The 18,287-nt window shown below is 24.2% G+C and overlaps 1 protein-coding gene and 3 non-coding genes across 4 annotated transcripts; 3 read left to right on the top strand and 1 right to left on the bottom strand.

The window, feature by feature from the left end:
* Window positions 1–613: 613 nt before the first annotated feature.
* Window positions 614–686, top strand: Trnak-uuu (transfer RNA lysine (anticodon UUU)). The gene has a single exon. It is a non-coding gene; the product is annotated as a tRNA-Lys (tRNA).
* An 873-nt stretch (window positions 687–1,559) lies between these two features.
* Trnah-gug (transfer RNA histidin (anticodon GUG)) lies at window positions 1,560–1,631 on the bottom strand. Its single transcript has one exon. It is a non-coding gene; the product is annotated as a tRNA-His (tRNA).
* On the top strand, window positions 1,631–18,130 carry LOC145848978 (armadillo repeat-containing protein 3-like; the record flags this gene model as incomplete). The annotated part of the gene is made up of 8 exons (XM_082954121.1): window positions 1,631–1,710; window positions 11,655–11,722; window positions 12,735–12,918; window positions 13,428–13,589; window positions 14,183–14,291; window positions 15,553–15,678; window positions 16,866–16,995; window positions 18,039–18,130. Coding segments are annotated over 8 exons (951 nt in total), but the record flags the coding sequence as incomplete, so codon positions are not given.
* On the top strand, window positions 14,696–14,768 carry Trnak-uuu (transfer RNA lysine (anticodon UUU)). Its single transcript has one exon. It is a non-coding gene; the product is annotated as a tRNA-Lys (tRNA).
* Window positions 18,131–18,287: the final 157 nt, after the last annotated feature.

Below are 18,287 nucleotides of genomic sequence, written 5' to 3'. Positions count from 1 at the left end.
TGAATTAAATTATGATAAACTAATTTGAAATTTGAAAAGATAAAAGTTAAAAAACTTGAAGTATACATTAGTTTGGAGTATTAAATAAATAGTAGTGTGTAAGCTTTTATTAATTTGTTTTATAAAAATAAAAGCTGTATATATCTATTTTATGTAAAAAAAATTGTACAGTATAAACTGAAACTATGGAAATTTGAATAAGTTTACCGATAAAAAGTTCTAATCTCCTACAATATATTTAAAACAAATCTAAAATTCATTTCAGAATATTGATGTGTAAATTATTATGATTATTTAGTACTCAAAAAATACTGATTAAATTAAGTATCCATTAGGCAAGGTTTAAACTTGCTATTGATTAATATGAAGTTTTAAATTTGATCTCAAAAACTTTTGATTTAGTTTATAAACCGTTTACCAATCATTAAAAAACAAGTGAACTTTAAAACAATTCATACCTAAATACATAAAATTTTAACTGGTACTTAAAAACAATTATAAAATAAAACACTCATTTCAATCAGTGTTTGTTTAAGAATATACTAGAAATTGAAACCCACTTTAATACCGCAAATGTAGGTTTATAATCGCTAAAAATCTCATCTGTTCGTGAGCCTGGCTAGCTCAGTCGGTAGAGCGTTGGACTTTTAATCCAACGGTCAGGGGTTCAAGTCCCCTGTCAGGCTCCTTTTTTAATTTAAAATTTTCATTTAATAGTTTATTTAACCAAGTATATAAATATTATATTAAAAATTTTAATAACAAGTTAAACTAATACTGATACTTCAAATTTGTATTGGTTTAGTGATTTTAAAAGTTATTTAGATTTAAATTTGAAGTACTTAAATCTTTCTATTAAAATTTGAATACATTTAAAACCGCTAAGTTAGCGGTGCAGATTATCGGTAGAGGGGTTAGAGCAACTAGTTTAAAAGGTAATTTTGAAATAATATTAAAGAAAGATGTAAAATAAACTGCATTATTTTTGTTATTACGTCACTACTAAACGTTTTTTTTTTTGAGAAAATTACAAAAACTCTAATACTTTATGTTATATAGAACCGGGTTGGCAGCCTTTTATAAGGGGTGGGCAAATTTTTAGAAAAATGTTTGTTTTCGGGCTACATAAACATTGTACTAAGCTATATTAAAATAGTTTAAACCAGAAATGTGATAAATATATGTTAATGATTTAGCATTTCCATGGTTAACAGTTTGTTTATATAAAAATTTTAATCAAGGCAATAAGCTTCTACAAATATTCAAACAAAAACCTCATAGTAATACTTGTTTATATAAATTTTATAAAGATTAGTATCAAATCACCATAAAGCTTTAAAGAAGTAATGTAACCAGAAATCGGGCCATTAGTTATACAAAACTTTATATGATTATTACTTCCAAATCAAATTACAATTTTTTTATTCACATTCAATAATTAGTTAACAAAATTTGTAACCTGAAGTTTAACCACTTACAAAGTATGCGAACAATAAAAAACACAAATCAACAAATATAAAGAAAATTATTTAAGTAGCATACGTTAGTAACAAAAAATGTGCTGTAACCAGGATTTGAACCTGGGTTGTCACGGCCACAACGTGAAGTACTAACCACTATACGATTACAGCGAGAAAGTAGCAGAGGATGGTTTCGATCCATCGACCTCTGGGTTATGGGCCCAGTACGCTTCCGCTGCGCCACTCTGCTGTTAGAAAATCTCGCTATTAGAGTATATAAACCTAAGCCTAAAGGCAGAGCACATTTGCATGCTAATTGCTTTTCTCTTTAATGCTTAAAAGTTTTAAATTTTCATTTAGCTTTTGTTAGCAATTAAGCTGGGTTCCTTAAATATACCTCCATTTGAATTAAAGTTTAAAACCATCACTTTTAGTGTACAAAATTGAACAAAATGATTAAGTGTGCAATGTGATTATTATATACTTTGTTTGAGATAGTTTCCATAAAATTTAGTAACGAACTTTTGCAACTTTACAATAATAATATAACTTTTTAGCATTTTAAATACAACATGTTAATATGACGTAATTATTTAAAATTGTTGACGATGTAAAATTTTAAGATTTTTAGATAAAAGTTATAATTATAAAATTTAAATAAAAAAATTATCTAAAAACTATAAAATAGAAAGATTTTTAGAAATTTGTAAAGATATAGCTAAGCTGTTTATAAAAACAAAATCGTTATAAGTTTTGATTGTAAAATTGTTTATAAGAACTTTAAAATCTTCTAAAGTTTAAAAGATAAATTTTTAATTCATGCAATAGCTTGCTATAGTTTTCAAAAATCTAAATAAGTTATGTTACTTTTATTCTATAGCTATAAACAAAATTTGATTGAAATAGTTTTTTTAGTCAGAATATTATTATTATTACTATATCATTAAAAGTTCAACTTAAAAAAAAATTGTTATATAATCTAGTTTAGGTTTTTAAATAAGTAATCAATAACTTATTATTAAGCTCATATTAATTGCTGCGCGTCTTCTAATTCCAAAACACATTTGAGCTGCTAATTAAACTTTGGCAAATTTTGTAAGTTTATAAGCTTTTTATAGTCTTTATGTAAACAGAAGTTTTAAGCTTTTATATTTCTTTCAAGCTATTGTAACAGTTTTTAGCTACAATTTAATGGTTATTTTAGCATGTTTATTAGCTCATTCAAATAATACATTTTTACTTTAATTATGAGCAAGTTTATTAAAAACTTATTAAAATTAAAAATGCTTGTACACTGCTTATTAAAAACTTTTAAACATATTTTGTTTGTTTATAAACAATTAAAATTGAACTATATTTGAAAATTTTAATATTAAAATGTGCTTCAAATATTTTTTATTTTAAGTGAGTAGGCTTAAAATTTCATTTATAATTATACCTGTTTAGATTTTAGACAATCAAATTGCAATTAATAAACAAACTAAATAAAAACAACTTTTATTGATTAATAATGTAAATTAACTGATTTTGAGATACTTAAAATTATTCATCAGTAAAAAGTTTTTGTTAGACTTAACTGATTCTTACAATACTAACACTTAAGCTTAAGTCTGGTAAATTAAATAAGTTATGGTTTTTTAAACTCTTTTAATAAGCTTCAATGTATTTTTAGACTACAGCTTTTAGAATAAGGTATCCTAAATCATTTTATTTGAACTTTGTTGTAAAGAAATTATATAAAAACTTAATTATTATTTATAATATCAAATGAAATAAGTAGACCTAGCTCAAGTAATTGATAGTCAATCTAGTTTATTTTAGCTGCTAAGGTTTAAAATGTTGTTAAAAAGTTACAAGCAACAAATAGTCCATACATTTCACTTTTATATCAAGATAACTCACAAACTAATATTTTTGATAAACTTTGATTTGCAGATAGACAACTTTCAATATTGTGAAACTTAATACAAACCTTGAGAAATAAATGTGTTTTTATACAATCTGATAGATCAGTAATAATAAGCTTCTCAATTTTATCTTATAATTCAGCATTTAACTCAAGTATACATTTATTATTGGCAATTAAGTCTGTTTTAATTATTTTAACAGTATTTTCAATAAATAAGAGTTTAGATAATTTTTAAAACCAGATATTTGTATTAGGTTTTAACTTACTTTTTAAACTGAACTTGTTCATTAAAAAGTAAACCTTTCAACTTTATTCTAATACATATCAAGTAGTATATTGAAGCAAATTTTCATGCAAAAAATAACTACACAAAATAGCTTGGTAAATGAAGACGTTGTAGTGACGTAATCGTTGTTTTAAAGAATTTTGTTTTACAAAATACAAAGTAAGTTACAATCAATTTTACTTAATCATCAAGTTATATACTAAATTAGTCATTGAAATTTGAACTGGTGTCAGACCGGTACACATTAATTTGTAACCTATAAACGCGCCAATTGTTAATTAGTAGTGCGTGACTTGTATTATTTCTTAAGTAAGTGCATATACCTTTGGTTACTTAATATTTCAATTTTACTTTTGTGTAGAACGTTTTAGACTTTCTTTTACATAGTTTAATAACATTGTTGCATCATTATTATATTAACTCTAATATAACTTTTTATTTTAAGTTGTTTTTAAATGCATAAGTAAAAACTAAAGCAACAAATACTATTATATAACTACATAATATTTTCAACAAAATATCTCACAAGTGAATAAAATAATATTTTTTGTTAAATTTTTTTTTTCATAGTATTTCAATTTCTAATGTTGTAAAGTTTCATACAAAATGTTTAAAAAAAGAAGTTTGTTTATTTCAATTTGTTTTAGCAGTACTAAAGAAGTTTTTAAGTATATTTCTTAATTCATTCGACTGAAGTGTATTTATCATTACCTTTTAAGTACATGTTCTTACTATAACTGTTACAAATTATTTCAATAGCGAAAAGTTTTAACTTGTTTAAGTTATTTGTTTTTAGAGTGAACCTTAAATCTATTTTCTCATAATATACTAAATATCTTTATAATTAGGTTTTTTTTATTCATTTAACTGAAGTGTATTTATCATTGTCAATTAAACATGTGTTCTCATCAAAACTTTTAGACATTTTTTTCAGTAGAGATAAGTTTTAACTTGTTTAGATTATTCTTTTAGAGTGAACCTTTAATCTACTTTCTCATAATATACCATACACAGTAATGAACCAATGCAAAAGTTTTCATACGAAATTGCACAAAAGTAGATGTTTTCATTTTAACTTTTCAGTGACGTAGTGACTATCTAAAGGAAAAATTTATTTATAAAGCATAAAATAAAGACCAGAAAATGCTGGTTCGATGTGTTAAGATTAGTTTTGTTGATATCGTTCAAGTATTTTAACTGGTGTAAACCAGCATAAGTTGTCAAACAAATTAAAATACTCTGTTATAAACGGAATAGACATAAAAAAGGTGCGCGCTCCGAACACAGGCAATAAGCGTACCTTGCAGCTTGGAGATTAATTTTACTCTCTTCACTCATAACAATAACTGACATTTTTATTAAAGTACGCTTTAAATATACTATGCATAATTTTTTCAAAGTAAAAATTGTATTATATTTGCTTGGGTCGTTATAATACTCTGTTATGGAATGTTAATTTTCATTAGTTTTGTAAATTGTTATAAAATTTAAAATATTTTTTATTTAACCAATTTTGAAAACAAAGGCGTACCTTTTTGATGTACTTTTTTGACTGTTCTTATTAAAATGTAACTTGTAAAATATAGTTTTTTTTAAATACTATAGATACTTTACCTTACAGTATTTAGTCTTTACTTTTTATTTGGTTTATTTATGATAATTTTTCAATGGCTTTTACTTTGCTTAGTTTTACTGCAACATTATATATTAGGATTTTGTATACTGAAATTTAGTTTTTTAATGTGAGTTTATTTAATGAATAGTGTTTTTGTTGTATTAACTTTTTCTTTTTAAGATTAAAAATTTCAAATTATAAATTAAGTAATAAACTTGTTTAAAAATTTCACCCATTTATTTATAATGAAAAGTTTTGTTTAAAAATTTCATTATAAAAATGTTTATGTGACGTAACGATTATTCTAAAACAATGTTTTATACAAATTATAAAATAAATTGCAAGCAATTACTACTAACATCTACTGTTATGGATATTGTTGATATTTTTTACTGGTACTAACCAGCTTACATCTTATTTTAAAATTGAAATTGAGGCCAAATTAGTTATGGATAGACTAATAGATTACTATTATTATTGAAGTAACTCTATAATTAGCACTTTTTATACTGTTTTCAATGTAACATAAAAAAAAGTTACAGTTTAAGATTTTTTTTTCTATAAAATATTTTGAACTATTTACAACTGTTGGGTTTTAGTTGGATATATTTAGTTTGATGAACAAAATATTTTTTATTCAAATTATAGATTTTAACAACACCAAAGCCATCATACAAGTATTTTCACGCTTAAAAGAGTGACTTCCTGTTAGGTCTTGCTAGAATTATAATAGGTATTTTAAACTAATTACACAAACTAAATACAAGTACTTATTATTGTTGTTTAGTAAAATACGTAACTTATCTCTAACTTTTATAGTTGTGCTACTTTTAATTTTTTAAAGTACACACTTTAAGTTGGTTTATTATCTCAGTAACAAATCAGTGAATTCAAACAAAAATTCAATCAAAGTAATTTTTTTTTAAATGGAAGGATGGTTTAAAATATACATCTAAACTATGTAGTAACGTAACGATTATTTTAAAATTATAAAGAAAGTATATAAAAAAGTAAGCTCCATGTATGATTACAGACATTTTCCTCTGTTGCTAACCAGAACTGGTGTAAACCAGCATACATAGTGCTATACAACTCTAAACATATTTGCTCTGTACTAAATGAATATTCGCATATGTATAAATTTTAAAGAAGCTTTTTGAAAACTTTTCCATTATAGTTTAAAGTATTCAGTAAAATAACCTATGTCGTAAATCATATCTATTTGTGTCTAATGATAATAATGTAGAGCTTTTAAATACACAGTTAAACTTCTATAAGCTCTCTAGTTACAGGGTTGCCACTTTACCTGGAAAAATCTGGAATTTGACATCTTAGGCTAAAATAACCTGGAAAAACCTGAAATTTGAGAAATTTTGAAAAAAACCTGGAAAAGCCTGGAATTTTTAATAATTTTAACATTATCAGTTGTAAAATTTTGATTTGACACAAAAAATCTATCATATAATTAAAATTTTTTGTCATCATCAAAAAATTTTTTATTAAAAAACAAGTTTAAACTTACTTTACAGTATCTTTTCACTATTTTTATACTATTTTACACAGTTTCTTAAGTTGAAATTAACTTAAAACTAAAAATAGACCAAAAAATGTGTGCTTTTAAAAACCTGGAAGAAATTTGGAAAACCTGGAAAAAAATTTGAAAAAACGAGTGGCAACCCTGTAGTTAGCTAACTCAGGCAAAAGTGCGTATCATATTGTTTTGAGACTAACTCAATATTTTTAATACCACAAAATAGTTCAATGTATTTTTAGTTGATGTACGATTTAAATAAACTTTTTTACATTTTTTAAAGGTTAACATTTCGACTTGTTTTCTGATTGTTTATAACGCAATGAACTTGTTAAAAATTTTCACTCAATTTTCCAAAATCAATTATCACTAAAAAATTACAAAACTGAAACCAGAGGAGGTTGGCATGCCAACTTCCAAGGGTTTGTTTAGAAGGGTAGGGTGGTCAATGGTTGACTCATGGCTAAGAGGTCTTTGGCTCTGAATGCGAGCACTCTTAGCCCGAGTTTGAATCCTAGTGTCTGGAAGACACTCTGGATTTGGACTGACCCGTGACATAGTTTAAATTTACTTTAACGAAAATTATTTAATAATATATAATACAAAGCAGTTGGGATAAATTTATATACTAAAAACTTAATAGTAAACCAGTTTGTAACAAAATATAAAAAACTCAGGTATGAAAAAATCAATAAAATTTTATAAACTGTTATAAAATTTTATACAATGTTAACAAAATTCAAGAAAATACTTAAATTTGTCTAAAAACAATTTAAGTATCTTGTAAATAAAAAAAGTCAATAAAATTAGTCACTAGCACACAGGAAAAGGTGGATCTACTGGAAGACAATAAACTTCACTCCAATTCTTTCCTCAGAACTCAGACTACTCTCTCTAACCATGCCCCGAGCTCACAATAGTCATTTCTTTGAATGATGACTGTTGTTATAGCAACAATTTCAAACTTCTTGTACTATAACTTGTCAACATCTCATTTGTTGTTGTTTTTAGCTTTCCCAACAACAAAGTGTTTCCAATTAAAAATAGAAAATTGTAATTAAATAACGTATCGTTACAAAACTTTAAAAAATAAACTTCATTCAAAATATACGTGACGTAACGTTTATTTTAGAGAAAGTTTTTATTTATGATTTAAATTACATTGCAAGCAAAAACCGTTTCAGTATCAATTGTTTCTTCATCATCCATCGGTCTAATTTAAACTGGTACAAACCAACCTACATCTTACTGCACTATTGAATAAAATAGTTATTTTAATAACTTTGAAAAAATGACTTAATAATGAATTGCTATACTAATGTTTCAATAATTTCTCATCATTGTTATATTAACTTTTTTATAAAGAGTTTTTTTTATCTTAAATGTAAGTTTCGTTAATTAACTGTGTTATTGTTACAACATCATGACTTGTTTTCTGATTGTTTGTAACGCACTGAAATTGTTCAATATTTTCATTTAAAAAATCACAAAATTATACAAATTTTATTTCGTTCAAAAAACATCTAAAGTGACGTAACCGTTATTTTAGAGGAAATTTTAGTTTAGGATATAATATAAATTGCAAGCAAAAACTGCTTCAAATAGCCAACAACTTAAACTAATCCCATGAATTTCAACTGGTATAAACCAGCATACATCTAAAATCACAAGTAATAATAGAGTAATAGATCACTACTATATTATTAAAGTAGTTCTTTATGATATGTACTGTTTTTATTTTGTATTTTGACGAGCATGATGTTTTTTATTCAAATACAAATTTTACAACACCGATGCTCAAACTTATTATACATATCATAACATATTTTCATGCTTAAAAAAGCGACCTTATTTTTAGACTACCTAGAATTATACTCGGTATTTTATGATTACTTGAAAATTATTAAAAACTTGTCATTGTTGCCAAGTTAAAACGCAACTTTTCTTTTAATTTTTATTTATGCTTTTCTTTCTGTTTTATGCCATTTAAACTTTGTTAATGATTCTTTAACAGTTAAAGCAGTGAATTTAAACAGAAATTTCACCTAAAAATCATTACTTTCGACCCACAAAAGTTTCACTTGAAAAATGCATTCAAACTTTGCAGTGACGTAACTATTATTTCAATAGAAGTTTTGTTTATAAATATATTATAAACATATATTAATTAAGTAAGTGAAGGTCCATCTATTGAGTACCAATTATACCTGGTGAAAACCAGCATACATAATTATATACCCAAATGTAACGTTTGTTATGCTGAAATAACTTTTGCTGTGTGTACATAAAAATTTTTAAGTAATTGTGTAACAGTTAATCTTTTTTTTGTAGTTCTCGCTAATAGTATTTATATATCTTAAAATTTGCTGCTGCCTAGCATCTAATAAACATTTAAACTGCTAATTATACATTTACATGCTAATGATTTAAACGCAGAACTTAATTGGTTTATGCTAGCAAATCAAAATACACTTCAAAAGTTGTTCTGAAGCTAATTGAATTTAAAAGGAAGAATTCGTTTTTATTGTTGTGCTGTAATTCTTAAACTTTCAATTTGAAACATGCATACAAACTCAATGTATCATACAGTGTGTAATTACTTTTAGTTATTACTACTTTAGCTTCATATAATAACTTCAAATGTTTTAGTTTTGAATTTATTTAACCATGTTACTCTACTTTTTATAAATTTTAAGACTGTAGTTTTTTCATCTTTCAGGGTTGCCAAAAACCTGGAATAACCTTGATTTTGACAATTAAACATGTTCAGTAGTAAAATTTCGATTTGACACAAAAATCTATCAAATAAAAAAATAAAAATTGTCATCATCAATTTTTTTTATTAAAAACACATTTTAAGTAACTTTACAATGTTTTTTTTACTATTTAACACAGTTTTATACCTTAAACTTACTTTTAAACTAAAAATAGATCTAAAAATATGTAATTTTAAAAACCTGGAAAAAAATTTGACAAAACATTTGCCAACCCTTATTTTTTAACTTTCATTTAATTAAAATAACTTTATAAATCATCATTGTTAATATAAAAAAAACTTCCAGTTTTTAAGTTTTACGTTAATTGTTATCGTATAAAAACATGTTTTAAAGTTACTCTCGGAAAATTGTTACCTTATTTGAAAATAGAGGAAGGTTTGAATTTTAGCAACAGTTTAGTTATTATTTTAAGAATGCACCTCAAAATTAATTATTTGATAGTAGATAATGACTTTTAAAAAAATGTTCATAAAAAATTACATTGTTACATAAAAATTGACTGAAAACTAACATGTAAAATTTTTGGTGACGTAATAATTATCTTGAAGGTAAATTAGTTTTCAGAACATAGAATAAATAGCCTGTAATTTTTACAAAGCGTATTATCTTTCCAAATCTTAAAATTTTAAACTGGGTTAAACCGGTTCACTTCATCAAACAATTAAAATACCACAGTAAAAATTGTGTGGTTATCAAAAAAGTACGCACTTTCAACCCAGGTAAAAAAGTGTACCTTTTAGTTTTGAGACTTATAGTACCTTTTTTACATCTAAAAAATAGCTAATATCTATAATAGCTTAACGTTTTAATTAAAGTACGATGTAAATAGTTATTCATGATTTTTTTAAAGAATAGTGTTATATTTGCTTTAGACTTTATAAGACTCTGTAGAATGTTTGTTTTCATTAGTTTGATAAATTGTTATAAAATTTAAATTCAAGTATTTTTGATTTAATCATTTTTGAAAATAAAGGCTTACTTTATTAATATTATGTGACTTGTTATAATTTTTTAAGTTACTTTAAGTATTATACCTTTCAGTATTTAAACTTTCTTTTTACTTAGTTTATTTGTGGAAATTAGGCATTTATTGTATTGCTGCAAAAGAACTTATTTTATTACTGCAATATTATGACATTAACTTTTGTATATAGAAATTTTAACTTTTGAATGTAGGTTTATTTAGTTTAACAGCGTTATTATTATAGTTATTATTATAGTTTAGTCGGATATTATATCTAATTGCTTTTGTATCTAAGTATAATAAAATAAAGCATTCAAACTTTTATAAGCTATCCTTTTATTTATCTCTCATTAAATTCAATTTGTATTGAAAACTTGAACTTCTAAGTTCAACATAAATGTTGTTGTTCATTTTTATTATATTACTGTTTTTCTGAAGCTTTAGTTTTCAAAAATAAAAAAAAAGTTGATATTTTATAGTACAAAGTTTAGTTATTTAAAGTCATCACTACTTTAGCTACAAGTAATAGCTCTAAATTTTAATATCTAAGTTTTTAAGTTACTCAGATCTTGATTCTCATGTTTATTTATAACTTTTAAGGTTGTACTTTTTATACTTTAAAGTATTTATAGAGTTTAACTAATAAATTACAAGCTTAGAACTTTTAAAATATTTAATTTATAATATATAAAAAGCTCTCAGATATAAGCTATAAAATAAAGGCTAATTGTTATTAGTTGAAATGTACTTTTGAAATAATTGTCAATAAAAAATATCACACAAACGTATAAACTCAATTTGCTTTTATTATTAAGTACAAATATATAAGTTCATTTAGCTGTATTTATATTGTTCTGAAAATTTAAATACACAGTTATACCATTATGTAGGATGTACTACTTGAAACAAAACAAGTTTCGAAGCTTTGTCAACTTAAAATAAACTTTGTTGGTCAGTATTTAAAATAGATAGTTGATATTAATAATTCCATAGTTTTTTTAATCAAAAAGTTACCAGTTATAAAGCAACTCATGCTTACACTTACATTTAGATTTAAATTGTAGATATTACAATCAGTTGTGTTTATTAAAATCAAATATATTTTTTTACAGATGAATCAAGAAGTCAGTTTAACCAATTAGACGGAATGGAAAAAATAATGGGTCTACTAACTAAAAAGGTTTTTTACTTTATTTTATACTATTTAGTGCTAATTTAATATGAACATTTTATTTCGAATTTCATAGCATACTTTGTGCAATAAAAACAGCTTATACAAGTTTGAGTTAGATAGTTTAGGTTTTTTGTTATCTTAAAGTTTGGGTTTTTCAAAAAAGTTAGATAGAAATTTAATATATTTGTTAACATTAGTTGTTATAATAGATTGAAATTAAAAATTTGATTTTTTACTTAAAAACTATATAACTCATTACTATATATAAGTTATACTATAATACAAATATGAAAAAACTTACAAATAGTAAAACCATTTGGTTTTTTAAATAATATAATATACAAAATATTATTACAATTTAAAGTTTTATCTAAAGATGTGAAAGAACACTTTTTATATGTGACATTAGAACTATACACTGCTTAAAATAAACACATACTTTTTATACTTTAACAAATTCCATGGTTTATAATTAATTTTTTTATTACTAAAATTTTTGTCAGTACCAACATGGTAATACAAACCATATTATATTTAATGTAAGACTCTAATAAAATGATATAAAGTAATTTATACTAAAATCTTGTTTTTATAATAAGACTTAAAATTTTTTTTTTTAATTCTCTATGTAGTAGTTTTATATGAAAATCCAAACTGTCTGTTATAAAATTAATAAAATACATAAAATAACTTTTTACAAATCTATATGCATAATAACAGATAATGATAAAAATTCCTAATTAATTTAAATAAAAACTTCATTACCAAGACCTTAACATACTTATGCTACACGTCATTTCAAAAATATTGTTATAATTTTGTAAAAACACATGGCTTAACTTTTAATTAATTATATCTAAATGAAAAAAAATTAATGGTTGAAAAAATAATTCAGCAAATAAAACGTTTAAATACCAAGACCTGCACATTGTAACTTTGCACCCCATATCAAACTGTTTCTTATCAGAAAATAATACAATATACAACAAAATAATTCAATATTAAAACTATTTTATAGTATCAAGACCTTCACATGGTTGTTTTGCACGCAATTTCAAACTGCTTGTTATCAGAAGATATGATGGAATCTTTCAGGAACTCGGGAGGTCTGGAAACCTTGTTAGTTTTCATGCAGAACAATTTCCCCAGCCCCCAGGTCAAATTGTACGCCGCACAAGCAATTGGAAGGGCTGCTAAGAATGGTTAGTTTTAGTAGAACTTAGAAATTTTTTTTAGTTTTTAGTTTAGAAAATAAGTTTAAATATTTTGTAAAATGTGAAACAATATTAAAATAAATTATTGGAAGAGCTGATTTGAGTGGTGGGTTTGGTTTTTTACTTGAATTAAACAAGTTATAATAAATATAGTTCCAAAGAAAATTATTGTTATACTAAACAAGTTTTGAAAGATAGTTAACTAGCTTTATGGTCATAAAGCTAACTTATGCAATACAACTTTATTACCTTGTATTTTGTATATACTGTTTATACTTATTAAATTTATGCATAAGTTTAGTTTAAAACTTTTAGTTATAAAAAAAAAGATATTAGAAAGAAACTGTTGTTGTACAATAAAGCTTATTTATTTGATAATAAAGCGTATAACTAATATGTTTTAACACGTACAGCTAAAGACTTTTATTATGTTGAACAGTTTTCTACTTTATTTAATTCAATTAGTTTGTCTTATAAATCTTACTTTTCCTACACAGAGAGAAATGCCAAGGTATTACACGAACAGAATATAGAAGCTTGTATGTGGCATATGCTTAGCACAAATGTTGATAATGACAGCATTCTGATTGCACTCTGTAACACGATGGCCGTATTGGCATATACTAATGTGTGTGCTAAAGATACCTTCGGACAAATTGGTTTGTTTTTAATTAATTTTATTTATTTGTTTATACTAATGTGTGTGCTAAAGATACCTTTGGACAAATTGGTTTGTTTTTAATAATATTTTATTTATTTTTTGTTTATACTTATGTATGTGCTAAAGATATCTTCGGACAAATTGGTTTGATTTTGAGTGTATATTTTTATGCTTTATTGATGTTTTTTTTGCACAAATATATTTTGTATGGAAATTTATGTTTTTAATTTTTCACTTTTTACCTGGTCATTATTTATATAATGGTTTTCACTTATTGTAATGCTAAAAACGTTATCATTTTTCTTCTGTTAAAACTTTCTATCTTGATAAATCATAAATTAAACTTTAGTAAGTTGATTTTTATTTATTATTAAAAAATACTTTTTTGTCAATATCAAAGTTGTGTTTAAATGCTTTTTTGAAAAAGATAGACTTATTTCTTAAGCTAGTTGTCAAAAAACCAAAAACTATCTCACTATAAATTTTTGATAAAAAAAGTAAAACTTTTGTCTATTTATTTTTCTTAGAAAAATAATTTCATTATTACTAGCACCTTTACAAGTTAAAAATATTTAAATAAAGTAATTACAGATACAATTCCGTCATTAGTAGCATTAATACCAGTTGAAAACAGTGAAGTTTCTCAAGCTGCATGTTTAGCATTGGCTAATCTTACATACCAAAGTCTTAACAATTCTCTGTTAGTTTTATAAAGATATTTGTTATTTTTTTATGTTAAATTTTCTGTGAATTTATTCTGCATTATTACACAAAAAATAGCCTTAAACATTTTCAAAAGTTCTACAATGTAGCAGTATTGTGTAGTATGCAAAAGCTAAGCGACCGCTGTTTGAACATTCTCTCTAATAGTTTTAATAACCTATTTATTAGTTTTTGTATAGTTTTTTTGTAAATTAATTTAACGTTGCCCTTTGTTATAAAAAAAACGGTTTTTATAAAAATATAAAAGTTTTAAACTTCTAGTATGTGTATCACAACATCGGCCAAAGTCAAGTGATTCCTGTTTAAACAACGTTTTGTATTATTACGTCACAATCAATGTATTTTGCGTTTATAATCGCCACAAATCGAATTTACTCGTGAGCCTGGCTAGCTCAGTCGGCAGAGCGTTGGACTTTTAATCCAACGGTTAGGGGTTCAAGTCCCCTGTCAGGCTCCTATTTTTTTAAATATTATTTTTGATTGTAAAAACGGTATAACTTTTTTCAGTTGAAACTTTAAAATAATATTTTAAGTAAAAATATTATTACAAATCACAAATTTTTATAAACATGTTTGATTATTAAATCACCCTGTTTGTATACTACGGTTTACAAATAATATTTTTGATTTTGTGGTCTAGTTTTTTAAATCATCTGAAAAAAGCTTCTATATAAGTTCAAAACAAAGCAACAAAAATTAATTTTATATAATTTTTTTTTTTTTGAAAAACCACACTATTAGCTTTTGTTCTGTAAAATACAAACACAACAAGTTTAGTAAAAATAGTTGTAATCATTAATTCCACAATTCTGTAAAACAAAGTTGTTAAAAATTTATTCATATTGCATTAAAAAAAATACAGGTTTATAGTAAGAGCTGGGGGTCTGGAACATCTGATCAATTCACTAATTCCACATACTTGCAGAGATATTTAATAAAAATAATAAATTTCAGTTTTATAGTAAGGGCTGAGGGCTTGGAACACCTAGTTAACTTTATAATTCCTCATACTTCCAGAGATATTTTATAAAAATAATAAATTTCAGGTTTATAGTAAGAGCTGGGGGTCTGGAACACCTAATTAATTCACTTATTCCTCACACTTGTAGAGATATTTATAAAAATAAACAAATAATTTACAGGTTCATAGTAAGGGCCGGAGGTCTGGAACACCTAATTAATTCACTAATTCCACACACTTGTAGAGATATTTATAAAAATAAACAAATAATTTACAGGTTCATAGTAAGGGCCGGAGGTTTGGAACACCTTATTAATTCACTTATTCCTCATACTTGTAGAGATATGGTTTCTGTAAATGCTGCGGCTTGTCTTATAAACATGTCCGCTGAAATATCTGTCAGGTTTGTTTATACGTGAATTAATATTTGTTTATTTTGTCTTTCATATATTATTTATACTTAAACAATTTTTGTGCTTACTTTTTTATCTATTGTATTGTAAACAGTAGTCTGCGTATAAAAGTTTACAAAAATGTAGAATACTCTTTTATGAGGTTTGAGTTGAAATCTAAAATTTTCTTACAAATTGCATTTTTCTTAGATCTTTGAATAAGTTATTTCATATTGTTATAACCACCTAAATTATTAAATTAGTAGTTTTTTTACTGAAACATAAGTATGCTTATTAGTCTAGTGTGCACAAAATATTTTACTTAATGGTATGTTGAATATTTGTTAAATATTGATAAACTATTTACAAGTACTTATACAACTATAATTGACTTCTTAATGAATTTGGTAAAACAAGTTTAAATTTTGTCAGTTTAGTTTTTATTGCTTTTTTTTAATATTTAGTAGGCCATATAAAATCAGATGAACTTTTTAAAGTCTTTTAATTTTATACTTTCATTAATATCTAAATGCTATGTAGATTAAGTTATAAGTAAAATTCTAAGCTAATAAAATTTAGCTTTGTTTTATGTATTTGGTTGGTTGTTAGCTATCAATTTAAGTGCATGTTTATTATAGAAGTATTTATCCAGCTGTAAAAGATTGCAAAAGTATAAACTTTAAAAACTGTGTCAAATATATTTTTAATACTTTTGAAATAATATTACCTTAAAGTTTTCTTGCTAAGATAAAGTATTATTAGCATCAAATTTATAAAACACTTTCAACAAAAAGATTGGTATAAAAAATATAAAAGATTAAATGCTTGTGTTAATATATATTTCTTTTTTTTTATACAACAACAAGCCTAAGTTTTTTTATTATAAAACTTTTATACTAAATAATATATACTTATAAGATGTTTTCAAGTTTATGCAAGATATAGTTTATTAGTTATTTCAAGACAACTATTTCTTGTAAGCAAATAGAGCGTTTTAATAAACATAGATAATTACAATAAATATTTATTAGTAAGCTAAATTTGAATTACCAAAAAATGTCATCTCTAAAGTATTAAGACTATTTTGTAGTCAAAAAGCTAAAGTACTCTATTGTAGTGTACTATTTCAGATTGCTGCCATAGGACAATTTTTAACTTGTAATAATTAATACTGTTTTTATTTATTTTATTTTTACAGACATGATATAATGAAACACGGAGTGATTGCTGCCATTGGTCAATCTTTAACTTCTAATAACCCGATGGTTTGTAGCAAATCTGCCGAATTATTGGCTTGTTTCATAGATGGTGCACAAGCTAGAGAACAGGTTTGTAATATTTTGTTGAATTTAAATGAATATTAAATTGTATCATGTTTGTTTAGCTCTTTGATATAATATGTACTAAGTTGAGTTTTTATATGGTTTTACATTACACTAGAGAATTTTATTTTCAGTTCAACACTATTAAAATTTTAAAAATCCAGATAAACTACAATAATTTTTAAGTAATGTTTTACTAATTTATGTATCTGTTTAATTTACAGAAGTTTGAAGAAATAATTTCTATACACAAATTTAGCTATGAGATATACTTATAAAATTATTTACAAAAGTGTTTGTAAACAAAGTTTTTATAGTGGTTTTACTTTTAGGTTAACATAAACTTATTACAAGCTTATTTAAATAAAAGTAAAATTAGTTAAACATTTTGTTCTACTTAGTAAAAAATACAAAAATGTTTAAATAGTCACATAATAGTCAACAATTGTTAAAGTAAAGAATGAAAGCTTAAATTTTGTAACTATACATTTATAAATTGATTTTTAGATGTTTTAAAGGTTACTAGGTTAGTCAAGTTATAAATTAACATTTAATTATGATATTTAATAAGTTGATCATTGTAATAAGTGTTTTGGAACATTTATCTACTCAAATTTGTTTTAGTAAAAGCTCTCATAACCAACTTCATACATTTTATATGGTGCAATTAAAAAGTGTCTTATAGTTCAAAATAAATCAAAATATAGAAATTTTTATATCATGCACTACAAACTTTTATCATTCAAAATGCTTGTCTATTTTTTTAACAAAACTTATTTACTTAAATCAACTAAACAACACACTTTAAAAATAATAAATTTTTCAGGTGGTACAGCAGAATGTTATTAAACTTTTAGTACAACTTCTTGTATATATATAATTGATATGTATTATTTAAATGGCATCACAGTATGTTATTGAACTTTTGGTAAAATTTCTGATATAACAAATTATTTAATTTTTTCGTTTTATATATGGTATCACAGAATGTTATTGAACTTTTATTAAAACTCTAATATAATAAATTATTTAACTTTTTCGTTTTATAGATGGTATCACAGAATGTTGTAGAACCATTAGTACAACTGCTTAGAAATAACAGTTCTGAAGTCAGAAAGTTCACTTGTCAAGCTCTAGCCAGGTATTTCAATTTCAATTTTTTATTATATTAGTTGACTATTCTTTTACTTTTGTTTTTTTTTCGTTTATACTTGTTCGATTGATAAAAAGTTTTCATTCTAGCCCTTTCAATGTAATTGATATAGATTTATAAAAATAATTACTTTCCAGATGTGCTT

This window comes from Thalia democratica, unplaced genomic scaffold (genome assembly GCF_965202585.1).
Source record: "Thalia democratica unplaced genomic scaffold, ktThaDemo2.hap1.1 HAP1_SCAFFOLD_1908, whole genome shotgun sequence".
Lineage (NCBI taxonomy): Eukaryota > Metazoa > Chordata > Thaliacea > Salpida > Salpidae > Thalia > Thalia democratica.
The sequence above is the reverse complement of the archived record's forward strand: the minus strand, read 5'-3'. Positions and strand labels throughout refer to the sequence as shown.